Source organism: Melospiza georgiana, chromosome 6 (assembly GCF_028018845.1).
Source record: "Melospiza georgiana isolate bMelGeo1 chromosome 6, bMelGeo1.pri, whole genome shotgun sequence".
Classification (NCBI taxonomy): Eukaryota; Metazoa; Chordata; class Aves; order Passeriformes; family Passerellidae; genus Melospiza; species Melospiza georgiana.
Genome location: NC_080435.1, coordinates 37,122,688 through 37,149,741, shown reverse-complemented (window position 1 = coordinate 37,149,741; position 27,054 = coordinate 37,122,688). Strand labels below are relative to the sequence as shown.

The following is a 27,054-nucleotide window of genomic DNA, read 5'->3' as shown; positions in this document are numbered from 1 at the left end:
TAGATCCTTGTTAGCACTGTAGAAACCTTTACTCTTCTGGCCTTGATCTCTTGCTCCTTGATCTCAAAGCTTGCATTAGTTCTCCCTGCTGAACCACTCAGTCTGCTCTGAGGAGACCAAAGCTTTGGTAGGCTACTAGCTTTGGTAGTTTTGGGAAAAAAGACAGCTACTATCTCCCCATACCCCATTCTCTCACATCTAAAACAGGGATAATAGGTCCTTGCTTGGTGAGGTTGATGTAAGACAGCAGCACATGCACATGTGGCTGCTGCTGTTATTTGTGAGTTGGGACCAGCATGATGGGAATACTCAGCTTGACCTACAAACCAGGCAAAACCTTAAATCTTCAAACACTCACTTATCCTCAGATAATAGGCAATTTTTTCTATTATCTACTAAACCCTAGACATGAATCCATTTACTAGTCAGTCATTATACAATGATGTAAGCCTGATGCCACATCAGTGGTTCTGAGGGTTTTGGTGATTCTTCCCTCTGAGACTGAGAGAAGTTTTAGCCTCAAAAACTTTTCTCCAGGGAAAGCTTTAAGCTCTCCCAAGCTCCTCAGTTTATCACTGACCTGTGGGTCAAGATCTGCCTGGTCCAAAGGATTGTTTTCTCCTGTCAAGGATCAGCCTCTGTTCTGGCTTTGCCAAGGGATGTGTTACCAGCTGGATGCCACCACTTGTGTGTCAGCCTATTCTAGCTTGCTCAGAGCAGAGCACCTGCTGGCAGGTGGTGTGCCAGCTCTCTGATTCCTTTCATTGCTGTAGACTGGCTACTGTTAACTTCATTTGCACAATTTTTATGCACTAATGCCGAACAAAAGATACAGTTTGCCTCCTACTCTAAATCATAGTTGCAAGTCATGGTAAGTCTGGGTGTGAGAAATTGTATCCCCCCTCACCTCTGCCTCTGTGCAGCTTGGAGGGTCCCTTGTTCCTTTCTTCAGTGCAAGCCCACCGCTGTACCAACACCACAGCTGCTCCTCGCCCAGGCCAGTGGTGCTGAGGGCAGGATTCAGGGCACACAGCTCCTCAAAGATGACATAAATACAGCAATTTACTCCAGCCGAGGAGCCCCTTTGTCTGCTAGCTTGTTCCATCACCCCTTCTGTATTTTGGCTAATTAGTTACATTTTCTTTTCAGATGAATGAAAATCTCTAGCCTTAAAGGAAAGCTTTGTGTCTCAAATGACTTCTTGTTTTTTCTTTTTTTTTTTTTCCCCACTAAATCTCTGTTGAAACAATTTCTGTGTCTAAGGACATTCTGAAGATTTGGATATAAACACCCAGAGCAAGTAGATGTCTGTTTTACTTGTGCTGTATCAAATTGCACTATGTCTGTTGACATTTAGTCATTCCAAATACACTTTTTTATGCAAGCAGATGTAAAACACGTAGTTAAATAAGAGAACATGTTGTATATTTTGTTGTATTTCAATGAAACTCTATACCTAGAATAAATAAATGTAAGTGATACTTGTTGATTTTTTTTCCTGTTGGGCCACAGACTGAAAAGCTGTAGTATTCCTTAATGCCATTTCTATTTTAATTATGTAACATTCCTAGGGAAATGGGCATCTAATTTTGGCAGATAAAGATAGATATTGTAGATAAAAATAGGTAGGTATTGTAGAAAAAAAGACTATTTTTTTGTGGTGGTTTTACAGCATTCATAAGCTTGGGTAAAAAACCAAATATTACAACTGGGAAAACTGATATTCATGACTGACAGAATCGTTTATCTGAGCGTTCAGGTCTTCTGGTACTTAAAAATTTCCATAGCTAATCTGATTCATCCAAAAGGCTTCAGTCCACTGAAGGCAGAAATCGTGGGCTTAGGAAAAACACACTAAAGCCTTTTAGAAAAAGGGTTGAGAAGAAATAATGTGGCAGGATAATAAGGATGACTGGAAGAAAAGAGTAGTGGGAAAAGTTATGAGATCAAAGCTTAACTTTGTTTTAGTCACTTGTTTTGCTGCTTTCATTTGGCAAATTGCTAGTGTAGTTTCCTGGGAAATATTCTCTTACATAAAGCTTTATTTCTAGTGACAATTTAGCATGTCAGCTAAATAGTGGCTGGAATTATTTGCTACAGTCTTCTCTATGTGAAGAAAACATCTGGGCTGTGATACCTGGGAAGACAGGAATAAATAAATAAGACTGTCTGCTTGTAAATAAGGACAGAGTGTAACTGTTGTGTTGTTTGGGTTTTGTTTTAGATATTTGGGAAGGATACAAGAAATATTTTGGACTATTTCGAAGATTAAAGGATTAAAAGAATTTTATTAGAACTGCACCAGTTTTGGAACATAGCAGTTAATCTTCAACTATTTTTTATTATGTTCCTAGGCTGGTAAAATAAATAAGAATTTCACCAACACATTTACAAGTGTGAGAGAAGAGTTAGTGAAGAATAAGAAGTAGTGAGTGGGTGAGCTGTCTTTAAACCAGCTACAGGCAGGAGTGAGTGTTAGTAAAGCGAATTTATTGTAAAGGCATTAAAGGTGTGTCATCATAAACCAGGAAAAATGATCAATCTGTGCTGTATATCCTGGTGTGAGAACACATCCATTGCTCTTCAGATCCTTGCAGAAGTGTTGCTATAAACCCATGAGAAGCACATTCCTGACTTCTCAGGATGACTGCTGCACTGACTGTAATGCATCTCTGGTGATCCCCACCTGCAGAGAGCTCAGGTGGGAGCTGGCCAGGCATTGGCACAGATGGCACAGCAGAGTTTGCTTGGATGGACTGGAGAGCGATGCAGGAGTAAGTCTTTGCTAAGTAGAAACATGACATCTGCATCACAAATACACAACCCAGCTGTGATCAATCAGCTTTACCTTTGACCTACTAGCTCCTTTTCAACAAGTGTCATCCTCCATCCTCACCAGATTTCATGGTGTCAGCCAAAACACTGCTGAGCCACTCTTCCAAAGAGCTTCCTATTTGAAAGTTATTATATTGAAATAAAAATAAAAAGGTTACAAAGACCATACTTTAACAGGTTTCGTTGTTTGTGCAAGCCAATCCAAGGCACGTTTGTTTGAGTTTTCATGAGATTAGTCTGAGACATGCTATGATATTGTCAGTTATTTATTGCATTTTACTGCAATTACGTCCTTCATCAAACTATTTACATAATATATTTAATAGAGTTAATAGTTCTCTTTGAGTATGAAAGATAAGGATGTAATATCAATCCAAGACCAGTGGGACCGAGGGAGAGGAAAAATTAAAATTACAGTTTTCAGAGTTCCAAGCCAAAGGCCTTTCTGATCTTCAGCTCTGAGATTTTCCTCTGGCGGGCTCTCCACAGTACTCTGTCACCAGATTACTCTCGTTACTGAGGAGGTAGCCCTGAAGTCTGCTGGGTCTGGGTATGTGCTCTGAAGAGTGTGCCAGGTTTTGAGGAAAGTGATTTGGATTAGGTTATACCCTTCTTGGAAAGCCTTTTAGTGCTGATGGAAGTGCTCTGCACTGCACAAGCGGTCCCACAACTCCTCATTTTAGCAACAAAGCCTTGTTTGACACTGCCTTTCCTGCCTCCTTTGTGGCCTCTGACCACAGCACTGAGGCATAAGGGACCGACTCCCAGTTTTCCAGACACCCCTTTGTATCTGCTGCATTCTGATATTGCTGCAGCTGGTTACCATGGTGTGAATAGCATCCCTCGGGGCTGCTGACACCCTGGAGAGCAAAGGGCTCCAAGTGATCCATGGACTGGAGTGCAGGATCATCAGCCTCTCCTTAACCCTTGACATTGAATGCAGATATTCCCCTTTTTCCTGCCTTTTTTTCCAGAAAGATTGATTTGCAGGGTCTAAGTCCTGGTTGCCACCAGCCATTTTCAGAGTGGCTGTCAGCTGTAGCAGAGGAATCGATGTAGAATGTAGCAAAGGACAAATCCTTGGCAATGCCTGGATGTGCATATGACCAATGGTTTTGGTGTTAAATCAGACAGAAGGAAAACTGCAGACTTGAAGAAAAAAGACAGTGCTTTGCGGGGTGTGTTGAGTAACATCAGCAATAGGGTTTATCTGGAAACTGAGGCAGAGTGGAAACATTGGATTTTCCTGTGTGTTAATGTGTATATGCACACCAGCACTACCCCCTGACAGCACTGGAAGGGTTGTAATGAAAATCCCCTTTTCTTCTCATATCTTCCCAGTGGGTTTATCAACCACATAACCAGCTCACAGAAGCAATTTAGGATCAAAGACAATAAATTTGTGTAAGTTAAGTGGCTTTTTTTTATAGCCTGGCTTTAATATCTCTCATGATGCCAAGTAGCTTCACTGACAGTGGCTGCAATGTTCATGTGTTATTAAAATTCACTGTTATGCTAATTAGGCCTTAACAGAAAATACAGCATTTTTAGGATGTTGCTGGGATGAAAGTGTTAAAACCATAAGAGGAGGAGAAGGGAGTAGTTTCCCTCAAAGTGACCTTGATGCTGGGAATGCTAAAAATGCAGGTGTGGGAAAACTCTATTTCTCACTCTGACAGACAGGCTGGGGGGTGAGCTGAGCCCCTGTCCTGGGCAGCCTGGCTTCCTTAGGGAGGCAAGGAAACAAACCTACTCATCACATTTCACCTGTGCCTTAATGGTTGCTCTTGCTTACTGATATGTGTTGATTCACACAGATGTGGGTAATTCAAAATTCATGAGCGGCCAGAAAAAAAAAAAGAAAAAAAAGAAAAAAAAAAGGACATTTTAAAACCATCATCTTTCAGGAAAACTTTATGTAGGTAGCCCTCTATCCTTATTTCACTGAGCTGTTTTACTTATTGATTTCTGTCTTATCTCTCAGTGAGTGATTTTATTTTTTAATTACACCGATCCAAGATGATTATTATTAGATTATTAATAAACTTGATAATTTTCAGGCAAGTTTTGAAGAATACTTCTCGCTTGACAGTCTCAATAATAACTGTTCCCCCAGCAAATGGTGAGCAAGATTCCTTTCTTTATTGCAATAAATACTACTTGCTATTTTCAAATGAAATTTAGGAATGCTACCTGGTTTGTCCAACATCTAGTAACTAATTTTTTTCCCCTTAGTCCCCAGAAAACTTGTGCTTTATTTTAAGCATGATTTAGTCAGATGTTATGGAGAGGATCTTTCCTGATACCCATTAGTTAAACAATTCCTTTTTTCTTTAGTGCCCAGATTTTTTTTTTCTCTGTATGAATTTCTTCCCAAGTTTGTTCTGCCTACCTTTTACCTTTCCTATTTTGTCATCTCTGTGATTATTTGTTCTGTACTTTGGGCTTAATCTTCCTTGGCAATGGGAGAAGGGGTGGAGGGGCAAAAATGTCAGAAGCCTCTGGAAGAGAAGAGATCAATTTCCTCATCTGAAACTTAAGGTCCTGTTATTTCTCCCTTTTCCTCAGTCTGAATTTTCAGTAAACTCAAGGTCTTGGCTAATTAGAGGAAAAGACTACCCGATTCTTGTAATTCTACTTGCTTACCTGCTAAGATTTTAGTCTTATTTTCTCTCTCCTGTGGTTTGGGGTAGTAGGTATGGAAAATTTCTGTGAATAAATAAATGTTCTTTTGTTTTTATTCCACATTCACTTTTCAGAGACTGATTTTACTTCCATGTTTAAAAATATCTTTTCACTTGTCAAGTTCACTGACTTCACTGTCACCAAAACAATTAATCTGGTACATCTGTAAACTTTCACTACAGGTCATTTTATTTTAGGAATATTGAGATAAATTAGAAAAGGCATTTGGGAAATTTTCCTACTTCAGAAAAATAAGATTAACTCACTGCTTGAACACTTTCTGTTTTGGCTCATTATATCTCCAAAATAGCTCAATATAGGACTTCCAGATGAGTACATTGGCCTAATCTGTTAGCTTTGGCACCTGCTAGCAGTGTTGAGTGGACTCTCCTTTCACTGATAATGGTTAAGCAGTTGTGGTTAAAATGACTTTGTTGATAGACCAGTTTCCACATACGTAAAAGGCTCTGAAATGCTCGTGAGCAAAGCCATGGGTAGTGCAGTGTTTAGAAATTCTGGAAATTTGTAGAAATGTCAAATAATTTGCTTCCATGTGTTGCTTTTGATTATTAGTTTTCAGCCTAGACTGTGAACATTTATCTTCTGATTTAGAATTTGTGAGTGTTATCCTAACTTTAAATTAAGGGCAGGATTGCTGGAGGGTCAGGAAGAAACAAAACAGTTTTTACTACTAGAATTTTACCTTCTTATACTGAATGTTTTAAAGTGTAACTTCAAAGTGAATCACTTATCCTTTTTAGTATTTAAGTGGTTTTGAGAAGGAAAAAAATTCAAAGTGCTCCTTTGACCTTTCCTTCTCTATGGCCTCATTATGTTACTGATTCTCAGGCTTTGGAAATAAAAAAAATTCTTTCCCTCCTGGCATGTAACACTCTTCAAACTTTAGAGTCTCCAACCATTTGTGCTTTAACTGCAGTGAAATTTTAATTGAAACAATTGTGGCACGGACTAGTCCCCTTGCCTGGCATAGGTGGGCATCTCTATGGGTGACTGTGCATGGAAAAGGGGCAGAAAAATGCATCCCTCCCTTGCCTGACAGAGCAGTTTGGAGGCAGAGGATGTATTTTAACATTGTTATATCTGATGGCTCTTATTCAAGTTGGTTGGATTAAGATACTATTAGAGATCTAAATAAAAATAAATATTCCCATACAAGGATGCTGATTTTTTAAAATTATTATAGTGAATGCCAAGTGGCATTCATTGTCACAAGTGAGTGAGAAAGAAAACAAATATGTGAAAAGTGTCAGGTGAGTAAGCAGAGAAAAGAGAGAAGAGAACTTGGTAGAGTGAATTGTCTGGAGAAAATTAACAAGTCAGCAATGGGTGATACCATTAGCATTAATAGGGAAATAATTTTAGTACTTCTTCTTAGGACATGGGCCTAAGCACATACAATTCAAACTTTCAAGGAAATAAAGACACTAAGAGTTTCCTTAAAATATGCATTTAAATTGCATATTTTTTCTGACTGTTATGGTTGTGAACATTACCTAAGTGACCCATTAATGGAGGCAGCATCCTTTTAAATTTTGGGTTTGTTTCCCACCGCTGCCAATGTATTTGATTTTTAGAAGACTTATATTAAACTGTGAGGAAGTAAGAGAGGGGATTGGGATATTGTAGTTGATCTTGCTCTACCTTGTCTCATGGGCAGAGATTTTTGCTGAGCTGCCCTCAGTGTTTGCAAATGCATAGCTCTGAACTTAAAATTGGTGGTGTAGTTTTCCTTGGCAAAAATGACTGTGTGTTTTATGCATGTATATTACAAATTTTCAAGAAGGACTTGAGCTGGGCTGTAGTTCAACTGCTACCATTAAACCTGTGGTTAAAAAAAAAAATAAATTCAAGCAAGTTAGGACACAGCTGCCCTTTCTGCAAAATATCAGTGAGATCAAATGTTCAGACAGGGTAATCATAATGACAAGATTTTTTGGCTATGAAGCATAGAATCACTAAGGCTGAAAAAGGCCCTCAAGATCATTGAGTATGAAGAGAATATGATGCCTTATGTCTTATGAAATACAGGTAGCTTGGACTAATTTATTGGCACCACCCAACAGTGGGTGTGAACCTGCCTTAGAACCAAGTTCTGGGCTGCAGAAATGTTTTATCTCTGAAACTGCTGGTTCTGACCCGGCTGGAGGTGCAGGACGGGATGGATCTCTGTAATATGGCCGTTGCTGTTTCCTGTGGTTTTCTGACTTCACTTGCAGTAGAATTAAGATTAAAATGAGCTATTTTGAAAAATCTGATTCTATATAAAGCATATGCAAGTTTTAGTAAAGTCAAAGTAACTTGCAAATGCCTCTCAACTCACAAGCCTTTAGAAAACATGATACCTGGGGACAATGAACACAAATGTGCCACAGACTTGGCTGAAAACAGTTTTAAGTGCGCTTTGTTATTGCCAAGCTTTTAAAGTTGTTAAAATTTTCTTAGTGAACTCTTTGCATAGATACCAACAGTTTGGAGTTTTGTTTGGTAGTGGTGGTGTCTGTAATTTCTTTGTTATTGATGGCAATAATTAGGCTGACCATCAGAGGTTTTAATAGGTGCAGTAATTTAAGTATTTGTGTAGTTTCTAACTTACTTCGTGACAGAATATGGTGGCTGCATGTGTGTGAGCTTGTTGCAGTGTGTGCTGGTGGTTGCCAAAGAGGCTGCTGGAAATGGAGCTGCCTCAGGAGCACGGACACTGCATGGACAGCTGGACAATGTCCTGTTTGTGTCAGGACTGCTTCACCCCTCAGAGAGCAACTATGGAAAACTGTCTGTCTCCCGTGATTTGCATTGTGGTTGCAGTTTCTGGGATTTTAAATATATTTTAAATATATTCAGCTCAGCTGATTATTCTCAAATGTCTGGACTTCTTACTAGAAACATGATGCATTCAAAAGCTCATGGCATTAAGTCAGGACTTTGGATAAACTGAATGTCTTCAGAGGCAGCTCTACAGCTCCTGGATAGGCGTCTTTTCATAAAGGCTTGAACATTAAACAGCTTTGAATGTTTAACCTCAAAAAGAAAGTGCTCATGTCTAAGTGGTTGCTGTAGACAGAAGTAAGAGTACAACAGTAAATACTGCTGGCCATAATAATTTTTTTCCATAAACACATATATAATTTATATATCTTCACTATATATTATAGCATATGTATTTGAATATTTTACTGCTGCTGGTGCTGTAGAGAAATTTGAAGTTATGTTATTTTAACCTTTTCCTATAAAAATATTGATGGTGGAACAGCATTAAGATATGGTTTTTGGGCAAGGATTTTTCAGGCAGTGATGGGCAAGAGCAGCTCTGAAAATAGTTCAATCAAATTGATGTGAAAGTTGCCAGTCAAGAACAGAGGCTTGTCAGCAATGCATTTATGGTGGGCTCTGAAGAGTCAAATAAAGTGCTTTTTTGCCCACAGACCTGCAGAAGCTCTGGGTAGGACTTGGACACCAACTGCCCACAGTCTGAGCAGTGTGCAGACACCTGCAGATTGGCCCTGCAATCACTCCCAGAACTCTGTCACAGAGGAAGAACTAATGAGGTGGGGGAATTTCTCAGATTTCTTTCTACTTAGATAGCAGTTCATTTATTCAAACTTCTGGAAGGTAAGTTTGTGCTGAGCAGCCTTACTTAATTTTTTTCATTGTGAATAGTGCCATTGCTTCAGTGAAGGCCTGTTTCAAAATGAGAGCTGTTTAAAGGTCAGGCATAGTTTATAGCATCATTATTCTCTTCATGTGCTCATTCTTTGGGAAGTACATTCAGACACCTGATTGTTGAAAAAATATTTTTGCAAGGCAAAGGCTCTTTTTCTATGTGCTAGAAGTGTTAGTTTTGAATTGGAGCAAAATGTGCTATTTTACTAAGCCTGCAGAGTGATGTGTCAAAAACCAGATAAGATTAGTATTTTTTGTGCACTCTGGTTTGATAAAGCCCATTTTCCTTTTGGAGGTACCTTTCTTGGCCTCCTGCCCCTAATCCTCAAACAAAAGTCTTTAGCTACCCATAGCTTACTAGCTTAAGTGCACTTTCAAAATGGTAATTTAAGAGCCCTGTATAGCCAAAATAGCTCTGTTCCGGAACGACTCACAGCATGGTCTTTAAAACAGAACACCCAGCCACTAAACTGTTCTGTGTCACCTCAAAACATCTGCTGGAAAACAAGGCTATAATAGATACATTGTTCTCAGATCCTTTTTTCTTTTTTTGTTAAGTCCTATTAAGTAGCCAGTATTTCATTTCAGTAAAATAGGGCCCTTTTCTCTTGAAGGAGGAAAAACTTTCCTTCTACAAGGATAATTCTGCATGCGTGCGTGCCAGCTCTTTCTTTTACATCTTTTCCTTTAGAGTTTCCAGTTAAGAGCTGTTCTCTCTCAAACAGGAGCTTTTTACTCCTCTTGGGTGTTTCTTTCCCACCGTGCCCATGGCTCCCTCCTTCGCTCCCACTCCCTGCCGTCCCAGTGCTGCCTCGCTGCCTGAGAAAGGGCAGCGTTCACACGGGGGCTGTGGCGCACTTTCCCTTTGCTCTTTGCACCCTCACGCACAATGTTTGCTGCTCCTCGGGTTCTGCTCTGCACCCACAGCTCTCAAAACAAGGGACGTGCATTCTTCCTACAAACATAACCTCCTTTGTGGTCCGTGGGACAACACTGTCCTATGGGGAGATGTCCAGATGAACTGGGTACTTACGCTGCAGCATTGGCTTTCCTGCATGGTGCCCCTTCCCTCTTCCTCAAAGGCAGCGTGTGAAACAAGATGAAGTATGCTTAATCTACAAGAAAGATTGGTAGTTGCTTTTAGGTTTACAGGTCTAGAAATGTAGAAGATAAAAATAGAAACTATAGGTAGCTTTGAGATTCAGAGAGCTCATGACCTGAGAGGAGCCTTTGGAGGTAGTTGGCTGAGGAGGAGTCTCCTGAGGCCTTTCTTTTTATTCATCCTTTGATCAAGAGTGCTTGCCTCTGAAATGGCAAAGTTTAAAGACTGCCTGCAAATGCATCTGCTATGAGCCTAGTATGGCTGTATCTGTGGGCAAACTGGAAACAACATTTCCTCTGCCAGATGAACTTTCAGACAGTTATATTTTGATCATAGTGGGGAAAGGAAAAAGGAACACTGAGTTATGAAAAACACCTTTATTAAAATAATTTTAAAAAAATTCAAGTTAACTACATTCCATTTAAAGTATAGCCCATAATACCAAACTGCCAGTCAGGTTTAAAATAAATAGCAAGCAAAATAACTTGATGTAATTTGATGAGTAATAATTTTACTTTAATTCACATAATCATGTAAACTCTTCCTGTTTCAAAACAAGTGACTACTGACTTCTTAAATTTAGACGTGGGGATCTTTCAAACATGTAATGAAATAAAAGCATTTCATAAGGAAGGCAACACATTCATCTAATTATAACTTATATGGAAAATGTTAAGATTCTTAAAATCATATTTTTTATTTAATAATGAAATTTGTGTGTGGAAATATATATTGCAGATCTGCCAATAGCACATAAAGTATTGATGTTTTTTATGAGTTCTGATGAATTCGGGGAGGAACAACAAACACACAAAGCTGCATAAGATGCTGCAGTTAAATATTCCTTGCCTTTTGGTCTTTCATTATTTTACAAGAATTAAAACCTCACAGAGTTGTGTATCCTTGTAGGAGAACCAGTCTCTTCAAAAGACTTGAACCTGATTGTGTGCATTGCAAGGCAGTCCAATGGCATAAATTGATGTTTTCATGTGCTTTCTTTCAAAACAGCTGTAGTGGTATTTGTAGCAAAAGACGACTTTAGTTTAGTTTATATCCAACTTTTGTCTGATATGTGGACATGTGGCTGAGATATTCTTGCCTTTTCAATCTGGGATTTCCAATAAAATGACTGTAGGATCAACCTCATGATTTTTGTCTCCACCTTTATTTTGTATACCAACCAAGTTTTATAGGGTGGAAGTGGAGCTGTGGCACCAAACAATGTGCAAGATTTCAGAGGCACCTGTAGTCACTTGAACTGCATTTTCTTTGAGCATTTATCTTGACAACAAATTCTCCTTGCATAGGTGGCATTCTTTTCCTGGTATCTGCTCCTGTGCCTAAATGTGTGAATTTATTCACTTGTTCCTTGGGAAATGTTTCCTCTGGTGAAGAATGCCAGCATGGATCCACTCTCACACCTGGCTCAGCAGGGTGTCATTTTAGATGCTGGAGTTTCCCTCCTGGCTCTGTTTAGTGACTGATGTTACCAACCATATGTGGTCATTGAGGTTCATGACTTAGTGCTTTGCTCTTCCCCTGGCCATCCTGAGAAGGAAGGGAGAGAGCAGGTCTCTGTCCTGGGATAGAGACCCGCTGGGTTGGAGCCCACGGTTATTTCATGGTTCCCTGCTCATGGCTGTTGTGGGAAGGCTCTGGGAGCCTGTGTAGTGTCTCTGTATGCTTGCTGACCAGTAGGATTACTCTTTCTCCTTTACTTTCATTTTAGGGGAGAATCTCCCCCTTGGACTTGTGCTGGAGTCTTTTTATGATCCCTCCCCCTTCACATGCTGCTGCCTGTGTGATCTCTACACCTTGATGCCTTGGGAATGGCCTCTTTCTCCACTTTCCTTCTATAAGACAGACTGAAACTCCTCAGTTACCAATCCTTATCTATCACTGGACAATGAAAATTGCCTTTAAGTGAATACACTTAAAGGTCTCTTAGATTTTTCTATTGCCACTGTAGGAAAAGTAAATATATATATAGATGAACAGCTTCAAAATGTGGCATATTAACTAAATTATAGAGACATTTGTCCATAATATCTTGCTGTGAAAATTTCCAAAGAATGCAGTCCAGATCTCATCCTTTCTGTAGCCAGAGTTGCACTTATTTTCTTAGCACTGTTTTTGTTCCCAAAATGTGTGTTTATTAGAAATAGGTAACAGAAAGCAAGGTCATGTTGTGCCAAAGGATTCTTCTAAATGTGATGTGTTTTTGCTTCAGGAACTTTAGCTGTACAAATATTTCTGTGGGTTTGGGAAGGGAACTAGTTGTTTCCTCTGAGGTATCACTACAAGTATTTTGAGGCTAAATCCTTGTCTCTGCTGGGACACTGGAGCCTGGCTGGGGTACAGGTGAGCTTGGCACTTGAAGCCCAGATCCTGACCAGGCAGAGAGACTGCACATAGCGAGGCCAGGCCAGGACAAGAGCAGAACAAATTACTAATGACACCTAAAGGAAGAAAAGCAATCTGGAAAGCATCGCTGTTTGTTCATGATTTGACTGCCATGATTACAAAACATCAGATTTCATGAAGTTTTCACTGACTGTTTGACAAAGCAGGATCCAACCCGACAGTATAGGGACTGTTCTTTTGATCATTGATATTGCAGTGAACTGAGAGGGAGAGATAAGAAAAAGACAGAAAATTAATTCTAACTAATAAGTGAGAGGTATTATCATTAAAAAAACCCTTAAACTGGCTCTGCAGAAGACTGACATCTTTTAGGTTCCCCTGTTTTCACACTGGGCCCTGAGCATGCACAAATTGAACTTTTCCAGTGAGGAGAGAGCAGGGCACCATCCTCCTCCCTGAGAGCCCTGGGCTGTTCTTTGTCCTGGGCAAGGCTAGGCTGACAGACAGATGCCCCCCTGGGGAGAAGTGTGATCTGCAGAAACATCAGAAAGGTGGTGATCTGGTCAGTGAAGACCTGCACAATTTCCCTGTAAGAAATTCAGAACAGTCCCACAGCATAATGTGGGGGGTTTTCCTCCCTGCTCTCCTTCAAGCTATCACTTATTTCTCATATGATAAAGGTGATTTCTAGCCTGACAGAGGTATAAAGCCCACAGAAGGTAGATTTATATAGTTACCTTCCCTGTGTTGCAGTGTTTATATTCACATTGTTTGCTTTCAAAGAGCTCATCAAAGCATGATCCCAGTGAGGGAAAGCCAAAGCTTTTCTCCCTGGGAAGACAAAAAATATCCTCAGTACTGCAGCAGACTATGACATTTAGGAGTAGGTATCTTTCCTTGTGAGTTAAAAATGTGGGATATTATCTAAATTACAAAGACATTTGTCCATAATATCTTGCTGTGAAAATTTCCAAAGAATGCAGTCCAGATCTCATCCTTTCTGTAGCCAGTTGCACTTATTTTCTTAGCACAAACAATACCTGAATGAATGGGGCCCATGGCTGATCTATGGGAATGGATCAGATTCACATCCCAGCTGGAGATCAGCAGTTTAGCTGCCGACAATCCCAGGAAAATGAAGCAAAAGACATCCTCTGAGATGACCGGAAGATACTGGTAAGGGAATCTAAAGAAAAAATGGCACCACCTGTGTTTCACTTCTTTGACATATAAAAAGAGGGGATTTATTTCAGTGCTAGCAAATACAATTAGATTTGCTATTACACTAGCTCTACATGAAGAAAGTGTGCTTGCCTGTGAAACATTTTGTGTCACAATCCATCATCTCTCCCTCATTAGTTTTTGGTTTTGTGACCTGATCTGAGAGTCTTTGTTATGGATACAGAGAACTTGCTGCACAAAAGAATGGACAAACCAAGTAGGAAGACACCGATCCCAAGGGATTTGTACATGGAAGAAAATGTTGACCTTATTCAATCTATTTCATATGATGAATATTGTAGTATAGAAAAAGTGAACAAACACAGATATTTGCACTTGGAACAGATAAAATATATATGTGTTGATTTATGGTTTAAAAAGTCTTTTGAGAACATGTATCAGATTGAATGTAATAAACACTTCAGAACAGAATTTCCATTGTCATTTGGCAACTTAAACAACATATTGCAATTATTCCCCTGGTTTAGAGATGCAGAAAGAGCCCAGGAAGCTTTGCCATTGTAGCTGAATGTACAAATGGTCCTAGATCATTTCAGGGAGTAAACTAAACAGCTCAATTAAGTCTAACTCACAATAAATTATTGACCTGTGTAAGTTTACTCTGCAAAATGAAATAGGAACAATCCTATTATTTGTTAAAACTGTATCTTCAGTATGATTTGAAAGCCTTGGAAAGTCTATATGTAGAGAGAAGATAAATTTTTATTTGGGGAAGGAGAAAAGGTGGGGGAATGGTTTTAACTGTAGGAAACACTATGGAGAACTCTATTCCTGTCAGAAAATACTGATTCCACACCAATTATTGTTAAGGAAAGCTACATACCCCTTCTAGGACTTAATTTTCATCCATTAATTTTCACCCATTGATTTTCATGCTACCTACATAATACAAGTAAGAATTCAGAGCAGTAAATGAGTTGTATTACCTGTCTATGCTGAGGTGCTAAAACCAATTTTCTGTAAAAGCAGTATGCCTTTGATCTATGCCTTTTGTACTGCCAGAAACAGGAATGCACATACGAGATGGGGAGACTGAAATAGGACCTGGAATGGATGGTTCTGAGGCTTTTGAGTATAGGAGTCTGGTTTCACAGGATAAAGACCACTCTTCCATTACTAAATCAAACAAATCAACCTACGCAACTATGAGAAGGAGCTGGAATAACATTTTAGGAAAATAAAATCTAGTGCTGCTTGATTTACATAAGGGGAAAGACACGAGTAGATAAAGATACAAATTTATCATTAGAATTTAAAATTCCAGTGGCAACTGAGCTACCTAATGGTTTATAATTGTAGAAAAAAATATGATGCATTGATGGATTCAACCTGCAGGTTTTTGTGTGCTGGTGAAGGATGGTGTGTGTTGCAGTGACATGTGACCATATTAAAGAGCAGAATGTATCCGAATGTTGCTGAAAACAACTGCAACTGCTGCACAGAATAGGGTTACTAAGCCACTTCCAAATAAAACAGAAGTGGGTCAATTAATCTACTGATTCACAGTAAGAAATATTAACATCTTCTCTGGTCTCTGAAGCTACACAGAATTCACTGACACCGTGGCTCACTTTTCTGTACCACTAGAACACTGGGCAGGCTTGGCTTTCTCTGAGCCAGAGCCATCTGTCAGCCACAAGTCACAACTAAGGAATGATCCAAACAAAGAGAGGGAGTGGGTGCCTCCACTGTCAGTAAATAAGGGATACAATGCTCCAGCCCAACACCTTTTATTTCAGATCTCAAGAATGCAGTTGTGGTAGTTTTGAAGTAAGTTCCCATGTACCCTCTTATAAACCTTCTACCTCCTAAATCTCATAGGACTGCTCTAGCCAGCACATTGAACTAGCCATTAAGCAATTCCATTTTGGAATACATAATTTAAGTGAAAAGAGAAATGCTGCCCTTTGTTCAGCTTTAGTCCTGAAGCCATGCATGCACAGCTGGGTTGGCTCTGTTACTGTGACTGATAGCAGTGTTCCTGTTCTCTGCAGAACCTCTGGGTTTTGTGAAAAACCTCCTATTTTACATTCTGTTCAGATTGATGGGAGCACCATCAATCAATAGCAAAATTTACTTCAAGCCTAGGAAAGATTTCCATCTGATTTGCATCAGAGAGTATCATACAAATAAGGCCATTTAAATTAAGTGCTGGTCTCCAGAAGCTTCTTTCCTTCATTCTGATTAATTTTTTTATTGTTACTTCTTTAGAGTGTCTAATTCTGAAAAAACAGAATTTTCACTGAATTCACCATTAAGTCACAAAATATCCATCTAAATATTCTAAAATCTTCAAATTAAATCAGGAAAGGAAGCAAAGGGCTTTAATTTCAAAAGGTGCATGTATTCTGAAGTATGTGCAACTGTTTATAAGAATGGTCCATAGTTCCTGAAAGATCAACTGAATTTTCCACAAGTGAAGACCAGACTGCTACTTTGCTAATTTTCTTCCTGAGAAGAGGTACAGCACTTGACACTCATCATTGTGCTGTCTTTACTTACTTAAATGAAAAGTAGATACCAATGAAAAATTGCCTGTCTTGAGGAAGCTGGAGCTGCTGTGCCAGAAGCTGGCCCTGTTGTTGATGCTGTCTCAAAGCTTTAGCTACAGAGAAGGGGCTAAAAATGTTCCACACCTCACTGGTCTTCCATGCAGCACCTAAAATATTTATTAACAACATGAATGCTGCAATTTTACTTAAAAGACTCACTGAGCCAGGCATAACCTCTCCTTTAAGCACAGGCCTTTTGAGGGACCTTTGAAGAGATGAAGGGCACTGTGACAGCTGTACATTGAAGCAGCTTACAAAGGGAGAGCTTATTTTTAACATGGTTTGCCTCTAAATAACCAGAGACTTTTTGTACCACCTTCCACATTCCCAGATCCAGAGGTGCTTGGGCAAAAGTGCCATGTAACAAAAACTGGCACGCCATAACTCAGGTTATGTTAGCAAGGAAGAAGCATGAGGCATACATGCTGTTACAGGGACAGAGCAGTAGTGCACAGCTTAAAGTAACAGAGAGCTTCAGGACTACTACTACAACTCAACCAGAAAACTGTTTTGGAGATGAAGGAGAAGAAGGTTTGAAGTACAAAAACTGTATTTATTTTTTAAAACCTGAACCCCAAACTGACCAGAGCCTGCTGACACAGCAGACCCAAAGATCCAGTTATAAAGCTGGGCACGAATGAAACCTGTCTCCAGAGTCACTAAAGATGGAAAACAGATTTTTGAATGTAGCCAACAAAGTAAGTTCTTCTATCTTTACACAGTTTACTGCAAAAGCAAATTCTGTAAGCTGGGATTTAGGAGTGCTTCTCGTTCAAGTGAGCAGCGCCAAGATCTGGACAAAAACCAAGTGGCAGATTTCTCCTAAGCTGGTTGTCAGCTGCAAGGTTAAAACTCTCTGCACAGGAAGCACAGTTGAGGAGGGATCATTTCAAGCGCCTGGAACAAACTCCCACAAGAAGTGATAAACACTTTAAATGTAATTTTCTTTTCCTGACATGCTTTGGCCTTGTTTTTGCTAACAAAAATAGCACATATATGTGTATATATATATATGGAATTAGAATAACAAACTGCATTTGATAGTGAGTCCTTGCTTATTGAAATCTGGGACAGTGTTCACATGCAACAACTACAATGAACACCATAGTAAATATATTTATTGACTCAGAAAAATTAGAAATTTATAGCAGTATTGTGGAGTAGATTACAAACAACACTTAGATAATTAAATAACATTATTACTTTTTGATAACATGGTCTAGATTAAGCATATTATTCTTGTGATACTTTTAAGGAATAGATCAACTGCATTTCTTGTACAGATGTTCTGAAAAGCAATCAAGTTGGGGAAAGGGCATCGTGTTTAGTGCAAAACTAACATTCAACATTGAAAAACAGTGCAAAAAGCACTACTGAAAAATTTACAGTAAGCCAGTAATTCTCACAGTTGGCTAATAAACCCACAAGAAATGTTTTCACATTTTGAGTGTGTTAGGCCTTGTTTTGAAGTCATATTATTGCTTCACAGTAACTGTTTCCAGAGAGGAGGTTTCTAAAGACAGAGACCTCCACCCATAAAAAGAATTTGTTATGTTCTTTGATAAGTAATGATAATTCTCCAAAATTATCATTACCAGTTTCTTTAAACTACTAAACTGCCCCTACTTAATGGAATTGTTCAAAATGGTATTTTAAATATGTGCTGATACAAGTTAAGAGCTGTTTTGTGAGTATGACTTGGGTTCCTCCCAAACATAACAGTCAAAGCAGTTACAATAGAAAGTGCAGAAGAAAATTAAAGATTTCAGTTTTAGTTTGAAACTGACTGTGTTGGCAAGCAATTTTCTCTTAACTTTAAAAGAAAAGTTAAATTTCTGTACTAGAAACTTGTACTGAAGGTATCTTCCAGTACATCTTTCGACCACAATGCAAAGACTGCACAAATCAAATGACCTTGCTAAAATAAAAGGGTAAGAACTAGAAGTAGTTCTCTTACACTAAAGCTCTTTGTCTGTGGTCCTGAAAGGCAGTTCTGCTCTTTTGAATTTTGTTAAATACAGATATTCTGGCTTTCAAGAAGAACATAACTCCTAAAGCCAGACTTGACCTTTTCTTAGAGCTATTGCCCTGCTTACTGTATCAGAAACTTACATATAAGAACTTGAAAATGCCATACTTTTCAGCCAGTTCTGTCATATACCATAGCTAGTACTGCAATAAAAATGCAATAATAGTGAAACTGACCTCCACCAAAAACACAGTAGGTTTTATTTCTGAAATGCTGATATACACCGTATTAATTACAGATTTTTTTTAAAGTTATCATATTAATGAAATGGGTTAAAGTTTTAATATAATGACAAAAATAAAGATATGAAGATATCTGAATGTTGTAACAATTCTCTGTCGTCACATTTCCATCCAGGTAATGGTGTTTCAGTTTTATTTCTGGCCAAGTTGGGACAGCTAAACATGAAGAGAAAAAAGTCATTAGATTGCTAATCTTATTCTTTCAGTCAAACAAACATGCAGTTCATGCAGCAAATATTTCTGTCACATATGCTTTGTTTGTCTCTGAGAACCTAATGTCTTCTGGTGATAGACTATTTAATTCATAACCTCAGAGGAGAAGACCTGAGCTTCAAATTTTTATGAATGTATCTCATGAAGCAAAGGTACAGTGTACACAGTCAAGACAAAAAAAATGTTAATTAAGCTGAATGAGGAGGTAAAAGTCATCAAGTACTATTTGTCTCCTTCAAGTGCAACAAGAATAAATGTAGTTCTTTAAATTGCAGCTTTGAATAACAACTTATTCTCATTTTAGTAGGACATCAAACCATGGGAGGTGACAGCTACTGAAGGGCTGCTATTTGCTGACCACCATGAATAATTTTTATTTTGTATTCATATTGGAGTTCTATAGGGAAGTAATGATGTTTTTAACAGCAGAGTTTAGTACAGGTATGGACATCAAGCTCCCAGCAGGCCACTACTTTTTTATCTATATATCTGTAGATGTTTATAAACCAGGACAAAAGTGTAAACATCTTGTAACTTGAAAAAGCTGCAAGAAAACCCTAGAAAGAGATACTGTTTGTGAAAGTTCCAAGAACTGGCTCAATTTTTTTCCATAGGATTAAGACAATTATTATGAACTTGTTTACCTCCATTACCTGTGTGAACTCACATTGATAACAGGCCTTCAACAGCTAATTTAAAAAAATGACATCAAAGCCCCACTTCAAGCAAATAAAAATAAAATAGGTAACATGCATTAATCTTTCACAGATTAATTTGAGGGTTTTTTTGGTAAAAATCCATGGAGATGCAGAGTTATATAAATCAACTTACAGATAAAGAGTAATAAATATTATAGAGGTTATCAAAGTTATCTACCTGTTTTATAAACTGTGTGGCATTAAAAAGTTCACTGCAGCCGTACAGGACATGTTTGCCTTGTTTACCCTAAAAGAGAAAAGTCCATAGGAAATCAATTGTTTAACAGTGTAGTAGAGGATTAACAAGCAGTAGTTTTTAAAGCACCTACAAAGGGAAATTACAGGATCTACTAAATTCTTTTGCACACAACAGTATGCCAGCCTCCTCTTGGAGGCTCCCTATGCCTTGCAATTTTGATGACACATTTTCAGCATGTTGAATTGAACTTGGACAATACATTTATTTTAAGGCACAATCTACCTCAATGACAGCATAAATATTTGCTTTTTGACATAGTGAGATAGTCTATTCATAGCACAGAACTACAAATAATTAGATTTGAAGGTTTCTCTTAATTCTTCTACAAAAAAAATCCCGGAATGTCAAAGCTGAATGAACATTGCTTCCTGTTTCAGAAAGTTTTCAAATACTTTCTCTGTGCTTTCAGGAGCAAACTGGCAAAACAGATAGTGCTTAGAAAAATAAAGCCATGAATAAAATCTCTGTGGTATCTGCTTGCAAGAACGGAGCTGTTGATTTTTCTCTTTTTTATTCTGGAGGAAGACTCATTGAATTTGAGAATAATTAATAAGCTACATCTGTGGAAACAACAGATGCTGAAAGTCTACCACATGGAAAAGCAAATTTTGTTGGATAAGACTGTAAGTGTCACCTGGGAGAGGCACACAGGTTTCCAGGTGGTGGGAGGGAGAATAAAGGTTTTCATTAACCTTCCTTGTTTTTTCAAGAGCAAAGGGCTAAGTGGAATAAAGGTGAGGGAGTTCCCCCTTGGGAGGTCATCTCCCACTGCTCAAGTACACAGTCTGAGTGGAGGAACATACAGCAAACTTCAGCTGTGACATTGCAGTCACAACTGCGACAACCGTGATGAAAAACCTCTGTTCACAGGCTCCATAAGAAGAAAGTATTTTCAACTTCCAACTCTCCATAAGATCTTACATTATAATTTCCATAGTTTTCAGTTTCTTCTGTTTGACAAATGACCTCCTATTTGCCCTCTTATTCCTGTCAAACTTCAGCTTCCTGACACTTTGTATGAAGTGCTGAGTGTTTAATCTGTCATCACACCAGTGCCCTGTATAGACACACACAGAGCAAACCTCAGCTCTGTCAGCATGCAGTTACAATCAGGCAAGTGAACTACCTCTAGGGGATTCAGAAGATTTTTTTTTAATAGGAAGTAACACATAGTCATCCTCTTGGGCATCTTTTGGATTGATATAGTAGCTAAAGAGGCTTTGGGTAGACTAAGGAGCAAGCTAAACGTTTGCCAATACACTCTGCCACAGGCAGATGCTTCACTGAATTTGCTATTGAGGACAGTGATGAGTGCTAAGCCAAATCTAAATGATTTCTTTAATTTAGATTTCTCTTCCTATCCTTTCCTCTATCCAGACCAGCTCTGTTTTAAAATGGCTGCCTGTCAGAGGGAGAAACTCAGCACACACATTCTGACTTTGCATTCTTCAAAATTTACCTGGACATCAAACTCTCATGTGCTTTGTAGAATAACTGGTTTTCAATGACTAATGCTCCATATCTACTCTTATATGTGAAAAGCCTCAATCCAGGCTACCAGAGGGCAGGACAACTGTACCACAACAAGGTTAAAATCAGGAAGAAAGAATGGTGTGCTGCTGCTATGAAATAATTTATTACCTTCTTCAGAATTTTACTAAGGTTACTTTGGCATTTTTTTTAATTCCTGGAAAGTGCTTGAAAACGACTCCTGCCTCCCAGGAACTGCAATGATTTAGTTATTTTTCTCCATCCACTGATTTTTGGTATACATGTGTTCTGCTAGTCTGGCCAGTTGGAACCAGAGAAATTAAATTTGTTAAACCAGCATTACATAGTTGATTATGTATTTTCTTACTTGAGCATACGACACCTTTTATGATTTCTACACAGAATTAAATGATGCAGTTTAACAAGAATGAGATTCTACTAACTCAGTAGGGAAAACTTCTAACTGTGGGTAAGTAATAAATGCTTAGATATTGGTGCCAATCTGATATTTGCTTTAACAGATAGCATAGTATTTGCATTATGTTGGTTTCTGAAACAACATACTTTATGCACAACTAAGATTGTCATACAATAAAACAATGTTATCTGCAGGTCTGAGCTTAAACTGACTCCATATTGCAAAACTGCATACAAAAAAGCACTAGGGTATCTCTTTTGCAAGATTTATGAAAACTAGAGAATTCTCAGCAGTTCCTTACTTTCAAGGTTATGATATGCTACAGCTGCTTTATTTATCACCAGCACATGAAAACTACTAACACAACTCTGAAACAGGTTAATTCAGTTTGCTACATTTGCTGACAGTTTTCAACCACGTTGGTGTGTATGAACACAAAATAAAAGAGAATGCAGTTTATTTACTCAACTCCAAAGGGCAACATGAGCAAAATCTCAGAAACAGTAAGTCTTTGTTGGTCTAAATTAGTAACCCACAATTTCTACTGATTTCTTACATTCCTTTTTTCCCAGACTCTGTATAGAATAAGGATGTTAAGGCTAAATTCATAGACTTTGTCTTCTAAATACTAAATATTACAGAAAACATGCTCTATCTGGTTTCTATCAGTAAGTTAAGGACTACAACTGACAGAAGTACACATACCTTTATGTAGTCAATAAGATTTTGATATTCAATATAGTTGCCTCCTCCAACTACAAACACTATGGCCTAAAAGGCAACAGAAATATTATTAGAGTATGCATTCAAATTCTTGAAATTTCAGTAGTGATATACCAGATACTTAAACCTACAACAAAAATCATCACAATCACACTGTGGTCTTATAGGAAACTGGATACAGAACCACTGCTTCCTATCTTAAAGGAGATATCTGAAGTTTTGGTAGGATGCAGAATAGCAAGCTGAGAGCTTTTAACATGTCACTCTCTTCTATTAAGACATACTCATACAGTTTCAACATGTTCCTTTTTTTGTCCAGAGATGTCTCCAATGACCAGAGGAAGTGTTAAAGTCTTCATGGATGTTTATCTGGGCCATAAATAAAGTACTTCTATCATAAAGAAATACACTTTTTTATCATTTTTTCCCTTCCCACCTACTACCGGTAATAATTTCTAGTATTACAGGTAAAAGCCATCAGTATTTTCTGGGCAGTGTTTAAAGGAGAATTCATGTCTAGAAAAAGGAGACTTAATGGTTGTATTATTATTTTTAGCATTCATTATCCAAAATTGTTTGATCATACTATATGAATTTTATACACTTCATCTTATTACTGACATTTTTGGTATGACCATCTGTAGCCATCTATCTATCTGTCTATCTATCTATCTATCTATCTATCTATCTATCTATCTATCTATCTATCTAGGATACTACATGGTATTTCTTTTGTTCCTGAGGATAATTAGGATATTTCATGAGAAATAGGAAACATTCGTATATTGCCAAGGTAAATACTTTGCTTATGAAACTTTGTAGTAATCAGGTAAGACTTTTTCTATTTGTAAATATTTACACAGAAAAATACAGAAAGTTACAGGCATTTGTATGAAATGGTAACATTCATTATTTTGTATTTTTTCCTTTAACTGCAGAGACTCCTTAATATATTCATTTACATCAATGCTGTTGTTTAAGGCTGGACAAAGGATGAAATCTAGAGAGCATTCTGAAAATCTGGTCTAAAAATGGGGGATTTAAATTGCTCACTCAATTATGATATTAGTACCTTCTGGAAAATTTTCTACTTTTTTTTCTCCAGTATTAGTTAATACTTACATAGTCCTATGAAGATGAAAAGCTTCAGAATAACAGCTAATTATAATTAATACTAGATATAATTAGTCTAAGTGCTTTTTTGCAAATAACACCTCTCATTTTCTTAATCAAAAATGACTGCACTTCAGGATTTATTTATTTTTAACATATGAACATTGAAAAATAATTTTTACGTGACTTACCTCCTGGAATGGATTTTTATTTCTTGGAACTGAACTGTAAAAAATACAGCACAGATTTCATTACACATTAATAGAAATATCCACAATAAGCATCATGTACCCATCATATAAATGGACTACTATATACTATTAGACAAAAATGTAAGATAGAACAATAACTGCCTTTCCATTTGTTATGGAAAATCATTCATTCTACAGAACTGAATACATGAGAAAATAGGAATTTTACTTCATCACTTCTAATGTTGCTGTTTGAATAATAAACTTTATGACAACAATTCTTCCACGGTTTAAAAGCTCTAACTACAGTGCTGTTAGCTAGGAGCAAATAAAATGAGTTAAAAGGTGATCAGCATTAGTACAACTCAAGGCACCTAGAATTCCTACCTCCTGGAATCTTAGCTAGGTAATGCAGTCAGTTTGCAGTGCCTGCATACACTTACTGATGCTTCCAAATCTCAAAACCAGCTATGCAGGATCAGAATGATAAAGGGAGGAAGAGGGAAATTACAAGTTTGGGTGGTACAGACTCCTCCACTTGAATACAAGGACAGGTAGCGGGTGGAGGGGGAAAAACCTCTTTTCCTGCATCACCTTGGAGCTTCAGGGGAAGGGGAAAGTGAAGAAAAAGCTGTGAAGGGTCAGTCTGCTCTCCTGCCCTTGGCTCACACACCACCACTGCCCTCCTGCCCTGTACTGGCCTGCAGCCCCAGGAAGTCAAATACATCTTATGTTCTAACATAGCTTAAAACCACTGCACATTCCCCTTCAAGTTACCTTTTCCTTTATTTCAAGACCTTTTCTCTGAGTGATCAAGAACAACTGAGTCAACACAGATTCTAGTGTATCAGAAAAATAGGTTTTAAAATGGAATGGCTGTCTCGAATGTGTTGCCTTGTCTGTCAGGAATACTACAGACTTCCCATAAGTAGAACTGTTACCCCAATTCTCTCATTTTTTGAGTATGATACAACAAATCCACATACATCTTGTGTCATCCTTTCAGAGGACAAAGCCTGTTTATACTTGAGGTAGGCTTTACACAGGACTGAAAGACACTGTTTTCCTAGGACTGAATAACATCAATGCAGTTATTACTCTATTTAGAACAGAAAGTAAGTAGAAATGTCAATATTTCTTAAAATGAGAGATTAGATAAATAAAATCAGTAACTTTTAAATTAAATCCATTAATTATATTATTTTATATCACAATTCTGTCAAGAAAACTAACATATGTTTTTATTGTCTACAAAATATTTGAAGGGAGAATTAGGCAAACTACTGCCTGAGTTCTGCTATCATGCCCAAGTATGATTTAAGGAACATAACTTGAGTTTACGTACAAATCCCAAACCAGAAATTAAAAGCTATTCCCTATGACGACTATTGTAGATACACAGAATGCCACATTTATGAACTGCTGTAAATGAATATTTCTACATTGTTTAAAGCAATGTAAGAACTATACAGAGGGCAGAAAATGGAAAAAACCCTTTGGCTTGAGTAAAACAAATCTTTGCACTTTTGCACAAAATCCACCAAAAACGCTATAAAAGCATCACTAATAAGTGACAGCTGAAATCAAAATGAAACATAATACAACAGTGCTTTTCATCTTTGATAATTTCAAAATTTGCTTATCTTTGAAATTTTATAATCTGTAATACTTTTCAATAAAACATAAAAATAATTTGACATTTATGTCCTTTTACTTTTCATGTTTCAAGAACAAAGTAGAGATAGAATTTTCATGCAAATAACTAAAACCAAGCCTGAATCTACTTTATCCACACTGATCCTGTAATAAAGTGGTGCAACCAAATGACATTATTGTTTTCCCACAGGTTCAATGACAGCTATTCTTAGAAAGAATATCAAAATTAGGTATCTTCTCTGTTGCCGGGATATTAGATTAGGTGAGACTATCAGACAATTATTAGTTAAAGATACAAAGCAAAAGTTAAGATTTATAAACTTCTGATGTAACTCCTCTTCCTCTCTTTTACTGGCAAAATAAACTATATCCAAGCCTCCCTTCATATACACATGAACATAAAATGTGCACCTACCTAAACAAAAATAAAGTCAAATTTAATTTTTTTTTCGAACTTAGTAACAAATTACTAAAGAAGGGTTGAATTAAAATCAGAATTGTAACTGTTTAAAAAGTGACAAGGAAATTTTGGTGCACTATCCAATGACTATTTAACAGTGAAAACTCACAAAGTTTCTAAGAAACCAAGCGGTACAACTGTGAAGAACCCCAACACTTATTATTGCTAAATATTAATGCACATTCCTGTGACTAATGTACACATTAGCACTTATTTTTTAGATTTTTTTTTGCAGTGTTATAAAAATTCAACTGATTGATCCAAGTTCCCACTTGTAAATTCCTTCAAGACCAACTGTCTTGACTTAGAATTAATGATCAAAATAATTACTTGTAGTCAGCAAGCAAAATAAAACAGATTTCTTAAGTTAGTCTTTTCATGGAGTAAAAGGAAAGGAGCAAAACTCACCTGTCACTGCCTCGCAGCATCTTGGGGTCAAAGTACCGGTAGTCATCTGTCTCCTATTAAAAAGTATGTTTTTATCTCAAAAGATTGGAATTTTGGCTAATGAATTTTTGCTTGTATCTATGACATTAAACATTGTTCAAACCAGTATCATTTCCCATCACATCATTCAACATTAATTGTGGTGTCTACTAGTATTTAAAAAGTTTGTATATAACTGAACCAGTACAGAATAAACAATAGTGAGAAGCTATGAAGGGTGCTATTGAGCTTTTTATTTCTGGTTCATCTAAAATTGACTATCACACACTTTCCAAAAAATACACTGGTTGCATAATGAATCCCAACAGAAAGACAGCATGCAGAAAGAAAAATTGTTACCAGCTTTAGAGGAACACTGATGGTTAGTAACAAACACGAACATTTTCCAGGTTACGGAGATCTGCTATTGATTTAACATTATAAAACAAAACACTTCTGTGGCAATGAGTGCTAAGGACAAGACAGATCAAAATCTGCTACTGGTATGTAACTTATCCTTCTCATGTCATGATTTATGACTACTATTAAACCAAAATTAAGCTCTTGAAGAAGAAATGAGTTCCACAAAATTTGAAAAGTTTGACTCTCTAAACTACAGAAAAAAATTTTCTTCACACAGAACACTGAGGCACTTCCAATATTTTTATTGGCAA

The 27,054-nt window shown here is 37.6% G+C and overlaps 1 protein-coding gene across 1 annotated transcript in view; it reads right to left on the bottom strand.

Moving 5' to 3' along the window:
- Positions 1–17,559: 17,559 nt before the first annotated feature.
- The window catches only part of SCFD1 (sec1 family domain containing 1), a 50,892-nt gene continuing 41,397 nt past the window's right edge, over positions 17,560–27,054 (bottom strand). Inside the window, exons 21-25 of the mRNA XM_058025875.1 lie at positions 26,363–26,415; positions 23,839–23,872; positions 22,517–22,582; positions 19,822–19,890; positions 17,560–18,888 (exon numbers count right to left, since the gene is read on the bottom strand). Of these exons, the coding sequence (XP_057881858.1) occupies positions 18,865–18,888; positions 19,822–19,890; positions 22,517–22,582; positions 23,839–23,872; positions 26,363–26,415 (246 nt within the window). The 3' untranslated portion in view covers positions 17,560–18,864. The remainder of the gene's footprint in view (positions 18,889–19,821; positions 19,891–22,516; positions 22,583–23,838; positions 23,873–26,362; positions 26,416–27,054) is intronic.